Source organism: Fulmarus glacialis, unplaced genomic scaffold (assembly GCF_000690835.1).
Source record: "Fulmarus glacialis isolate BGI_N327 unplaced genomic scaffold, ASM69083v1 scaffold48775, whole genome shotgun sequence".
NCBI classification, from domain to species: Eukaryota; Metazoa; Chordata; class Aves; order Procellariiformes; family Procellariidae; genus Fulmarus; species Fulmarus glacialis.
Genome location: NW_009212011.1, coordinates 749 through 13,231, shown reverse-complemented (window position 1 = coordinate 13,231; position 12,483 = coordinate 749). Strand labels below are relative to the sequence as shown.

Genomic DNA, 12,483 nt, shown 5'->3' with positions numbered 1-12,483 from the left:
TGTGGGGATGGGTCCGGCAAGAAGCCGGCGCTGTGGGGTAAGGAGCCCGGCCGGGGGCCGTCCTGCTGCCGTCCTGTGAACCCGAAGATCAGATCCTAGCTTCTGGTCGTCGCTTCTTTTTTTTTGTAATTTCCTTTTAACTTCATGGATGAATATGCAGAAAGAGCTTGATCTGGGATTTTGGAGGTTCAGCACATAAAGCAGTTTTGCATTATTTTTCTCTTGGTGACTTGGAAAGTCGCGGACTGACTCAGAAGAGTGTAATGAAAATGGAATAGGACGTCTTAAAATGGAACATTTCTTTCTGATGTCCTAACTCTTAAATGTGTGGTGTGTAGGTGGATGGTATACTCAAAGCATGCAAACCCTGAGCCCTGATGGGATCCCTAGAGAATGCACTGGTTTCCACAAAGGTAAATATGGGAGAATCCAAGCTAGCCTAAAAACTGTTTTGCTTTATTCTCAAGAGATAGGTTTTATTTTTTTAATTTTAACTTTTGAACCTACTTCTCTTACTGGTAGACTGAATCACTAGCCAATATGTTTTCTTTATGTCTACACAACTCTTGAGGCTTTTAAAGAGTAATACAGAATGTTTGCAACATATTTTTCAATGCTGAGCCTTTGTGAAAACCAGTGGATTTTTTTCTTTTGTTGAGAGATGGATTGTTTGCTTTCACTTTGGCAGAGAAAATTCATAGCCAACAAATTCATTACTGACTGTGAAGTCCTATATTTGAATGAGAAGAAGATACTGGATATCTAAAAGTATACAAAATCAAATTTAGGGGCGAGTCTCAAACTGATGGTTGTGGTCTAGATAGAAGCAATGAGAAGGCTAATCTTTAGTTGTTCATTTCTTGCACCATCATCAAAAGTGACACCAGTAGTCCTGGTCAGACCTGGAGTTTCATTTCCGATATTAAACAGCACCGTACCCAAAGAAGAACCTACCAAGAAGTAAGTGACAAATAAAAATTTTTGTTAATGATACAGGTAGGGGTCAGATCTTTCAGTCGTGCTCAAATCAGTTATTTCCAGTGACATCACGCACTGTATGGTCTGACTTTCATCGGTCTGACTTCCATCTATAGTTATCTTTCAACACATTTATTTTGTTTTGAGTTCATAGATCATAAATGTTAATTTTCTGTAGCTGTTTAAATTGCTATGTGTTGTGTTAATCGGTGACATAACTCGAAAAAAGTAACTTCAAGGCAGTCTTGATATTTAGTCCTTTACCTTATCAGGCCAGTGTTTTCAATATGTTTTTGTTCTGTGTATTGAAGGTGACGACAGAGGTTGGAAAACTTCTTGGTGAAGAAAAAGTGGATGCAATCTTGTGTGTGGCAGGAGGATGGGCTGGAGGCAGTGCTAAAGCTAAATGTAAGCCTTTGGTACATGCATGCTAGTGAACACATGAATGAAATCTGAGAGGAATCCTTAAAAATCATGGTAATAAAGATATTTGAGATCATCATTCATCCTGAGTCCAGAAGAGGACATGAGTGTAGAAGTACAAAATAGCTCAGTCACAACGCTTCTTTAGTGCTTCTCTGAATTTTTGCTGTCTGTTAAATTTGCACAGCGCTTAGTATTCTCAGTAATACTTTTTGATGCACCAATTTGCATTGGAAAAATCTTGATGCACTTTATGAAGGAGTTCAGCATTATTATCTATGAACTAACTTTTGCCGAGGTGTCAGGCAAGTTACATACAACAGTGGCTGGGTAGAAACATCGATGTTGTTTTCTAATTCATCGCTTTAATCATAAAACTGCAGTTGCCTCCTGCAGTTCTCTGAGCTATTACTGTCCAATACAGTATTGGAAGGAGCTGTCTAGGGACCTGAGATCATGCTACAGAAAAAAGCCTTCAGTTTAAAAAAAGCTTTTAAATGTGATGAACAGACTGAAATTTTATACTTTACCCACTAGTGTAGAGATATAAGAAAGAAAAAAAGCATTGTTTTCTGTCTGGAGTAAATCTGATTAAATGTGTCCTTTTCTTCCTCCCTTCCAGTACGGACATTACAGGCAAAGATTCCTTTTTTAAAGAGAGACAATATGGAAAGGCATACACTCTTACACCACAGTTGCATTATATTAGATTGTTATTAGTGTGCACTGTATTTTAAATGAAGTGATTTATCATAACCATAACTTAGAGTGATTTATTGGTAGGGTGTCAGGATATCTTGGGATGGGTGGTTGGCTTACGTCACAGAGTTACTTATGCTTATTCCATATTGTGTTACGGAAACGGTTCTTTCTGAATACTAAAATCTTTGACATGGCCAGTTACTGTTTTTCTTCTTTTACCATGCAGATATTGATAATAAAAAACAATGATGAGAGTTCAGATTTTGCTTTCATTTGAAGTTATTGGTGTACCTCTCCCGGTAGGCTGCCTTACCAGAGGTTGCGCTCCAGTATGTAGGGGCACTGGAATGCACACTTAGCACAGTGCAGATGCATGCATCTTCAATATTCCATACCAGCGTGCTACTGTCAGACAATCAGATTTTCTTGGTTTATGAAGTAATCTGGTGATAAGAAATATTTTTTGTTCAACTCCTTTATCTCTTGGAGTCTTCTATCTGCATACTAATGGAGCGTAGCTCTTTTGCAGCCAGTGAGGAAGTTGTGGAAAGAGAGGCTAACGTGAGATCCTTGACATAGGTTGAAGCAACCCCTACAGGAGTTTCAAGAACTTGCAAATCTTTGAACCATTAATGGAGAGCTAATGGAACTATCTTGTGTGTGTTTATTTTTTTTATTTCTGGTAGTGAGAAAGCAGATAATTGCTTAGAATATATGCTGTAGAGCTGGGACTCAGACCCCAAAGAGAAGGGAGATACAAAAGACATAAATTGATATTTTACCCAATGTGGAAGTACAAAGTGGTAGAAAGCATGTTTTCATAGTGCTGTTGCACTCTGTGTGACAGTAAGGAAATTAGAGTGAGAAGTTTTCTATCTTTTAGTTAATTTCACTAGTTCTTTTCCTAATCAGCTTTATACAAAAACTGTGATCTGATGTGGAAGCAGAGCATTTGGACATCCACTATTTCCAGCCACCTAGCCACAAAACATCTGAAAGAAGGCGGCCTCTTGACTTTGACAGGAGCTCAAGCTGCTTTGTCTGGAACTCCAGGTAAAATGCAATGCATGATAACTGTTGGGTCATCAAGAGTTACAGCTATCTGTTAGTCTGAGCATTCTTGTTTCTGAAGCAACAGTTTCACTCCCCAATTTCTTGGCATCTAGTACAAATGGAAAATTGCTGCTGAAACACTTAAGGAAAGAACAATTTTACAGGTAGCAATACTGAATCTCTTGAAGCTGGAGTGCAAACAGATAGAATCAGTATTTAAGTAAAATTTGACATGCATTGGTGAAATGTACTTGGCTAATATATGATACAGTAAAAAATGTTTGGAAAATAATGGAGAATAGAAGCACACAGCAAGCTGTAATTACAGTGCTTAAATAAAGTTAAATCTCCTATTTGTGTTCTGAAAGGCAGAGTCCTTAATTGCCCGGTTTTTCCATTGGTGATGACTCAGCTGAATCTCTTAAACGTGCTTGTCCTGTTCATGTTCTGATTCCAGTCTACCTTTGCTTCAGACATAGATAAGCTTGTTGACCTTCGGCTTTGTCCTCCACTAGCTATTTAATACGAACTTTATTGAGTTTTTTCATCTCGCTCCTCGCCGTGTTGGTCTGCATGGAGGAAGAAATCTGGGAGCAATTTAAAATTAAAAAAAAAAAAAAGGCACTGACACACAAGCGCATAGGCAGGGAGAGGAAAGTTTTTGAGACAAAGACTCTTATTTCCCAATCTTTTGTTAGTGTGACTTCAACGATATTTTGATGAGGCATAGATGCTAAAATTTTAAAACGTTATAAAATTTGAGTATTTCTGAAAGCTGTGTCTAAACCTGTTCAGGAAGAATATTCTGTATTTTCTAGTTAATGATTTATCTTCTATGATTACAGCTGCATCTGGCATAATCCAAAGATAAAGGGCTTATTTTATGAGAATAAGCAAATGAATAATTTACTGTGTACTACTGACTGACCGTACTCAAATGAAAAAATGTGAACTCTGGCAAACTTTCATGTTGTTTTTTGTTTGGGTGGTTTTGGGAGGTAGGGACCACAACACAGGAATCAAAGTGATTTGCTTTCATGTTTTGAACTAGCTGGTTTCAACGAGTCTGAGTTTTTCTGAAAAACACAGCAGTGCTTTGGGCAAACACATGCAACTTATTAACATCAGGAGGAATTGGGAAAGAATTGTTACTCAACTTTTGCAAATATGACTTGTTAGGCTTGTTACTACCAGCCATTATGGAAGGAACCATTTTTTCTTTTTTCTGTTAGTGTGATTTTTTCTTTTCCTATGTGAAAATGTGACTCACATAATGCAAATTGAAGAATACTGAGAATTATATAAACAGTTACAGAAGCAGTCTGACAGTGATGGCTAAGAAATGTAGAAGCATGAAAAGGTTTAGGAAGACTTGGAATGTTGGGTTTAGACGAGACAAGAGGGGAATACGATAGAGATGCAAGTATTTTTATGGTAACAATAAAATAAGTTAGCTACTGCTGCCCATGATTCTTTCTAATAAAAATGGATTTTATACAGTATGTCTAATTGAATATAATGGAAACACTTCTACGATGCAAAATTAGCTTTGTAACTTGGATACAAAATACTTCATTGGGAACATTGGAAAGGGGTTGTGTAGTTACATAGATGGGTAGAAAGGCATCTAGTTGTAGTAGACAAAATACACCTATTTTTTCTTACAAGCTTAATCTGTGTCTAGACTGCTTGGCAGATACGTACCATGAGACAGCTCAGACCTATGGCACCCTGATTGTCCAGATCTTGTGCCTGACCAGTGTGCCTTATGCTCTCACTCCTGTTGCTCTTACACTGCTAAATGCTGTCTGCCTAGAAAGCAACAGTGTTTAGGAAGAAGTTTGTTTTACCTGCAGGTTATCTAGTAAATATCTGTGAGGGGTTTTCTTGTAGTTTTCTCCAAAGGGCCCGTCAGACTTGGGATGCTGACCAAGTGAATTACAGTTCTGGAGAGAAGTGAGCTGTATCTGTTTGGGTCCAAACCTGCAAGTACCTTAGTCATATGATTAAAGTTAATGGATGATTGCCTTGTTAATGTCTATAAGCATCTTCACACTTACTCTATTAGATTTGTAAGGTTAGCCTTGTAGGTCCCATCCTTCAGGGTACATTTGGCTACATTAACTAAATTTACTTAACTCGGTAAGCTGCATATTTCTGTAGTTCTGAGTAAACTGCGTTCTGTGATAGTTCCTGGATGTCTAGTAAGAGCTTTTTTTCTTTTTTCTTTTAATATGTATGTTTTGGTATGTTTTAAAAGTCTGATTCTCTTCTGGCTGTGGTAAGTGGTCTTAAACTTATTATTCATCAAACAATCTGAGTTTCTATTATACTACTGATGATACTGAGAGCTGTTTTGATTGTGCTCTAATTTGCCTGGTTTTAATTTTTAGGGATGATTGGCTATGGCATGGCCAAAGGAGCAGTGCATCAGCTTTGTCAGAGTTTAGCTGGTGCCAGTAGTGGCTTGCCATCTGGTTCTGCTGCTGTTGCCATTTTACCGTAAGTGGTTGCATAGTTGCCTCTGCCTGCGTTGTTTTATTTAATTACTGCTGTAACCTAGAGTCACATGGATACGCTTGTGATGTCTTGTTCACAGTACAGAACCGTACTTACGATTTCACAGAGAAAGGAGGCATCTTGAATGTATGAACAAAATGATAGGCAAGTCACCCTAAAAATGATTAAATTCTTTTCCTTTCCTTTGCAAAAGATTAGTGGATGTTAGGATTAAAATTTGATTAACTTTTAACCAGTTTAACTGTAGCCATGCATTAATGTGTGATTATTTTTTTTTTTCCCCAGTATAGACAGAACTTTGAAAATGAGATGAGCTATTCGGCACCGTTTTAGACTTAGCTGTGTGATAATAGTAAAGCAAAGGATTACTTGACAAGTTTTGATTTGGTTAAAGATGCTTCTTCATAAGGTGCTGCATATCTATGCTTGATCAGTAAAATCAGGTCACTTTGAGGATCTGTGAAAAGAAAATGTTTAGCTTGTATTTGCTGTCACAGTTTCTTTTTGATGAGGAAAGCTAGGGAAAAGTGGATGGCCTAGTAGGTCTTTACTATGTCTAAATTTATCAATTCTGCTGCAAAAATTAAAAGTATTTTTCTTGCCAGGTCCATATCTAGTTCAGGACGTAAAACTTAAGACTAAAGAGTTCTGTAGAGGGATTTGGAACACTACCTGAATTCTCCCTGCTTTGTTTTCCTCATATACACGCTCTTATGCGTGCTTCTTCAGGTCAGAGAACGACAGCATTAAAAGTGTTTGGATAATTGACACCACCTTCTACAGAGCTTTACAGACACCAAGATCACTGGGCTTTTGGGCATTCTGCAGTGGCATAGTTCTCATGTAAAACTCTGTTCTTGAGTGAACTTTTGAGAGAGTAATTATACCTTGGATTGTCAACAGCATCTCAGTGATGGAGTTGTGAAAAGTTCACCCCTTAGTATCATTGTATGTAGCGTAGATATGTATCATCGAAGTCAAAATTTCCTATGCTTGTGCACTTAATCTCTGCATTTACAGCTGGCGTGAGGCTGTTTGAAAGCATGGGTGTAGCGCGTATGTGCTATGCAGTATATGTGAACAAGTGTATTACTGCCATTCCTTGTCTCCATCAGAGAGACTGGAAGGGAGCTGTGGGCTAAGTGATTGCCCTAGTGGGCTGGATGTCACCAGCGAGCCAGGAAGGTGAGGGGTTATAGGTTGGAGCCTTTGATATACATTGAAACTGATGGCTATATGCTGTTAACACATGTAGAGGGTGCAAGGGAAGTCCATACCACGTGGTAAAAAAGTCAAGCATATGTTACAGCAATGTTCATTGCTGTAATATAGCAGGTGGCGCTCATCAGAAGCATGATGTATAAATAAAAGGATTATCTTCTTTAATCACAGGGTTACCTTAGATACACCAGCAAACAGGAAATCCATGCCTGATGCAGATTTCAGCTCCTGGACACCCTTAGAGTTTATTGCTGAGTGAGTATCTGTGTGATAACTAAGCAATTCCTCACTGTCCCTCTTGCTGCTGCATCTTATTGCATGTTCTTTCTAAATAGCTGACTCGGATTTGGGTGATTTTTTTCCTCCCTCATCCACTCATTGTGTACGTTTCTAAATCACATTGGGTTTAGTGCACAGGCTTCTTAACTGGAGAAAATTAGCCCAACTCCGTCAACTTCAGGATCTCTATGCCAGTTTTTCTGACAAGAGAGATAGTCTTAAGCAGTTGGAAGCCAGAGAATCTCATAAAGCCTGTAGACAAATTAAATTGCAGACAGCAGATGCAGGAGACAGTAGTCTGGCTTAAAGGTAAACTACAAATAGGCATGTAAACTTTGGTGGGATTTTTTTTCTTTTAAACACTCTTTACTGCCCAGTCTATGGTGTGTTAGCTCATTTCTCTCAGCTGGCAAAATTCCTGTTCCTGTTTAGAAAAATCTAGTCAAGGTTTTTTTGTTTTCCGTCACCCGCAAAGGCTTGTCCTGAATGATGTTGCAAAATGCTGGAACTTCTACGGTAGCTTATGTAACAGCAGGCTGAGATGACAGGGCTTTCTGTTTCCCATTCCTCTCGGTTAGAGAAGGTGTAGCGTAAGTACTGCTTTCTGCGGTGTGATGGGGAATAGCAAAGATTCTGCTGAGGGTGAGCTGGCAAAAGGAGGAAAATAAGGACACAACAGTCTTGCTTCTTTGAGGAAAAACAAAGATGAATCTATGTTCATACATTGTAAAGGGCTTTACTCTTACACATTTTTAAAGTCTTTTGAACTGACACTGAAACTGCATTTATCTATTGCTAATTGTTCAGAGAGTAATTTAGTTCTGATTTCATGAGATTTCCTTTTTTTGTGATTTTTTTTTTTTTTAAGTTGGACGTCAGAGTGGGAAATGGTTTTTGTTGCAAGAAGCCTGTGCAGATGTTTGATGTGGCTCTTTTAAAAGGGCCCCATCAATTGAATTTAGTTGGCCTAAAAATGTTCAAAAAAAGATCTTTAATTTATTGTGCTCCAGAGGCTGCTTAGCCAGATGTTATGGTTTTACAAATTTATTTTTTAATTTTAACTTTTAAGTATTTTTTCCTTATGGGAGAATTAGGTTGATTGGTTTGCTTTGTTTCTTGGGTTCTAATTCTCTAAATTTTAAATCCAGCTTTGAAAATTGAAACTCTCACTGACTGTGGAAGAAAAACATCCAGTGTTGTTAAGTGTTGGTAACATCTGCATCTTGGGAAGGAGGCAGGAAATCTTTTCCTATACAGCACTTGAATTTTGTGCCCTGGAAGCCGTTGTGTCAGATAGCAGGACATTCCAACATGGCAGTTGCTATGTCTGCAGTACTGGAAGGGTTGATGGACCAGAAAAATAAACTGCACTTTCAGTATTATATTTTGAGTAAGGAGTTGTATTACATTTTGATAAGGAGTGTTCTGGTGTGCTAGCTAGAATGAGTGCATCTTACTCGGCGCTGTTTTGGATGTCTTAAGGCTTTCTGTGCTTCTGCCAAGACCACTTTCGCAGTTAAATATCTAAGTGTTATAATGACCTGTTGGCAGTGTAATGGCTTTAGCAACTCTATTTTAGCCATAAATTCATGTTTCTGATATATGCTATAAAAGCAACCTAGGTAGATTCTCCTTCCCCTTTCAAAATTTTTTTAACTTTGAAAAAAACTTGCCACTTTGGCTTGCCAGTTTGACATTTTAAGCTCCTGGCCTTTTCCGCTGAAATGTTCTGAAAATCCTGTGTGTGCGCTGTAAAGCCCTATGGATTTCTCTGGGCCTCTGTCCAGCTCTGAGGTCTGAATCCAGCGATCGCATCACTGGTTTACAATATATATAGAAATTGCTAGAGAGGGCATTAGGAAAAGAAGGAAAAGTAATAGGCTTTACTTTGTGCTTCCTGTCAGTATACCTGATAATAGTATTTTCTTCCTCCTCCTCACCCTGTTTTATCCATTTATTTTAAAACAGAACCTTTTTTGACTGGATAACAGGAAAGAATCGACCAAACTCGGGGAGTCTAATCCAGGTGGTAACTACAGGAGGGAAGACTGAACTAGTTGCAGCACATCTTTGATGTCAGTCACTTAAGACGGTGGAACTTCAGCAAAGAAGGAGGTCTGGAAAATCTGTCTGCCAGTATAAATTGGATGGTCTTCTGTATCCAGTGATTGTAGTTATCTCATTAATGGAACCAGATTTCAAGTAATATTTCTGTGCTGTCAGTTGTGAGCTCTCAGCATTTGTTTACCAACAAGTATCAAGTATTTGTCTCTGAATTAAAGTTTCAGGCTTTAAAGTCTGTAGATACCCTAATTCTGAGCATTGTATGTCGACTTACCTGTTTTCTCTGAAATGGGGATTGTGCTTAATTATGTCATGTAATCACATATATAATGGTTGGATTTTTTTCTCAGTGAGTGCTTCTGGCAGCTTACTGTGAATCTTTCAGTAGTCTGTCTGAGAATGTAACCCCACCCTGCATATGATGTTGGCTGTAATTATAGGAAGTGTTACAGTCATATATAATGTCCTAGTCTTGCAACATTTTTCTTGTGAATGTTCCACTTGAGCTAATGGAACTGTATAGAAATTACTCACTTGAGAAGGAATTCCTAATTTGCCTTAAAGTTTATAAGCTGCTATCACGCCTACAGTTGTAGGATAAAACAGTCGTTCTGCCAAATGATTAGTATGTCTTTGTGTTAGCCATGATGGTTCTTTGCTTTTTGAAAAAGCAGAGTGCTGTAAAGAAGTATGAGAAAAAGCACACACACACTTCTATTCGAATATGGAACTTTTTGTGCTGAATAAATGTATATTGTTTTAGGTACTGGCCTGTTTCCATCACTGTAATCTAAGTATTTGGATAATATTTTAATCAATTTAACTGAACTTGCAATTCAGTTATGGCAAAGGAATTCATTTTTTACTTATTTCCTTCTGATCATGGTGTGTAAAATACATTTCTGTGGTAGAGGTGCAGAAGAGCTACCGGCCATGCCTAGAGGTAGACCTTCAGCTGGAGCAAATGGTTTCTTCAATCCAGCTACATTACGTGGAAATCCAGTTTGATTGCAGAGTGAAAGTCTTGCCTATTCTGAGCATAGGCTTACATGGAGTCAGTACTGTCAGGTTTTTGGAACATCTTGAAAACAATGGAACATGCAAAGTTCCATGCACTTTTTTTTTTAATTGACTTCAGGGTTTTGTTGGGGAAGGACTTAGCGCCATGGGTCAGGAAACCTTTCCCCTCTTCCCACTAGGAAAAGCTCACGTGTGCCCATGTCACTTTTAATGTGGTCAGATGACTGCGTGATTGCCTTTTTTTGTATGACTGTCCCTTTACTCGTTTTGTTGTGCTGGATGCAAAGGGGTAGAGGGGAATTTTTATGTCCTGTCAAACCCGTCAAGAACTGTCAATTCATGAAGCTGCTTTCGATTTTAGATGGAAGACTTGCAGCCATACTGTTTGCCCAGCAATTTCTACAGGTTGAGAGCACAGACAAAGACTGCAAGGCACTGATAAGGAATGAAACACTAAGGTGTTAGTTGTCTGGAAAAGGGAAGAGCTATTGTACTACGAGCTGACATGATTTGAAGGCTTCCCTTTGCCAAACTAGCTGAATTTCCAAGTTGCTTTCAAGTCGCTGTGTTGTGTCTTTTTGCAAACATCTATTGAATTGTGTCTCGGAAGCTCCCTCAAGAGCAGATCAGACTCTTGAATGGTGAAGGGAGCACAGCTGGGATTCCAGATGTGCATTTCTACAGCTGTATAAAAGCACAGGGCCAAGGACCTAGCAGGCTCTATGGCTCATGGATATTTTTACAGAAGACAACACAGCAAACGGGACTAAGATGAGCAGAGAATCTTTTATTTGCTAAGGGCTATAGGGGCTTTTCTGTCATCTTTTATAGATTATGTGCACATATCTGGACCTTGATGTTATTATTAATAACCTGGTGAAAAGGCAAATGGCTGGTTATTGGTCATGTGGAATTAAGTCGAAGGTCGTGGCTAACCAACCGTGAGATTATCCAGGAGGAAGGAGGGAAACCAGGTTTAAATTTTGGTAGAGAACAAAAGGTCGGAAAAAGACCATGAGGTGCGATCCATGCATTTCAGAAGCTAGACTGATTCCTCCTTCGCTAGAAAGACCTCATGGTCCTGGTAGGGAAACCTGAGGCAAATCTGTGGTTCTGACCTAGATGCTTCAGGTATGCTCTGCCAGCGTCAGCTGCAGATAGGGCCTTGAAAACAGGGCAGGTGTCTACGCTATGCTAAAGAGAGGGTCACTAAGCTTGTGGAGACCTAACTTGGCTAGTTGTCTCCCTCCATGTCATGTTGCATGAACGCACCAGCGCAGGTCTAGAAGCGGAATGGCTGTGTTAGGACAGTGTTGAACATGAAGCAGTACCACCAGTCACTCTGTGCTGCTGTACGTGTGCCGGTTCAACGCCTCACAGGGGTCTGCTGTGCATATCCTGACTGCTGCTCTCACCCAGCTAATTAAATGAAAGGCTGTGTTTACTGTAAGACAGAGTAGCTGTATAAACGCATGAGATGGAAGAGATCCATGTTGAATGGAGTGTGAACGTAGTAACAGGAACATTGTCCTCAACTGAGCTTTCCTTCTTCCACTCTTGCTTGAAGGGGGAAGAATGGTAGAAAACATGAGCAATTTCTCCATTTCATAAAAGGAGTCTACCCCAGCATCCTAATTCAACTTGTACTGGTGTCTGCTGGATAAGAAGTGGTAATATAGCTATTGGAAAAAATATGTTGACTGTAGCAATGTAAGAGTGGTGAAATACGCTGACTGTGAAACAGTGAATAGCGTTAAAACATAATTGTGAATGGAAGACTGTTGACTGGATTATTAACTTTTATCAGTTGCAGGTATGAGTGGAAAGATATGAAAATGGCATTATTGAAGCTTGAGAGTGAGAATGAAGGTGTTGGCAAGTGTTGTCAAGTTTGCTGCTAGAGGTGAGAGATTTAACCTGGGGAGTTTGATGGAGAAGAGGCTTTATGTGACCAGTTTCATCCTGTGTCTCTACAAACTTTATTCCAGTTAAGTAATTGTCTAGGGAGAAAAGCCACCCTGACAAAGATATGAAAATGGCATTATTGAAGCTTGAGAGTGAGAATGAAGGTGTTGGCAAGTGTTGTCAAGTTTGCTGCTAGAGGTGAGAGATTTAACCTGGGGAGTTTGATGGAGAAGAGGCTTTATGTGACCAGTTTCATCCTGTGTCTCTACAAACTTTATTCCAGTTAAGTAATTGTCTAGGGAGAAAAGCCACCCTGAC

General features: G+C 39.1%; 1 protein-coding gene across 1 annotated transcript; it reads left to right on the top strand.

Annotated features, from left to right (window-relative positions):
• Positions 1-7: 7 nt before the first annotated feature.
• QDPR (quinoid dihydropteridine reductase) lies at positions 8-9,631 on the top strand. The gene is made up of 6 exons (XM_009577727.1): positions 8-37; positions 1,290-1,386; positions 3,016-3,156; positions 5,550-5,658; positions 7,069-7,152; positions 9,145-9,631. Exons 1-6 carry the CDS (start codon positions 8-10, stop codon positions 9,248-9,250), a joined length of 567 nt encoding a protein of 188 aa, XP_009576022.1. The 3' UTR covers positions 9,251-9,631.
• The last annotated feature ends 2,852 nt before the right edge of the window (positions 9,632-12,483 follow it).

Bases quoted from the DNA above. Each gene is read 5' to 3' on its own strand.
- QDPR (XM_009577727.1), top strand. From the start codon at position 8: ATGGGTCCGGCAAGAAGCCGGCGCTGTGGG. The intron at 1,387-3,015 runs GTAAGCCTTTGG...TTTCCTAATCAG, and splicing joins AGGCAGTGCTAAAGCTAAAT to CTTTATACAAAAACTGTGAT. The intron at 3,157-5,549 runs GTAAAATGCAAT...TTTAATTTTTAG, and splicing joins TGCTTTGTCTGGAACTCCAG to GGATGATTGGCTATGGCATG.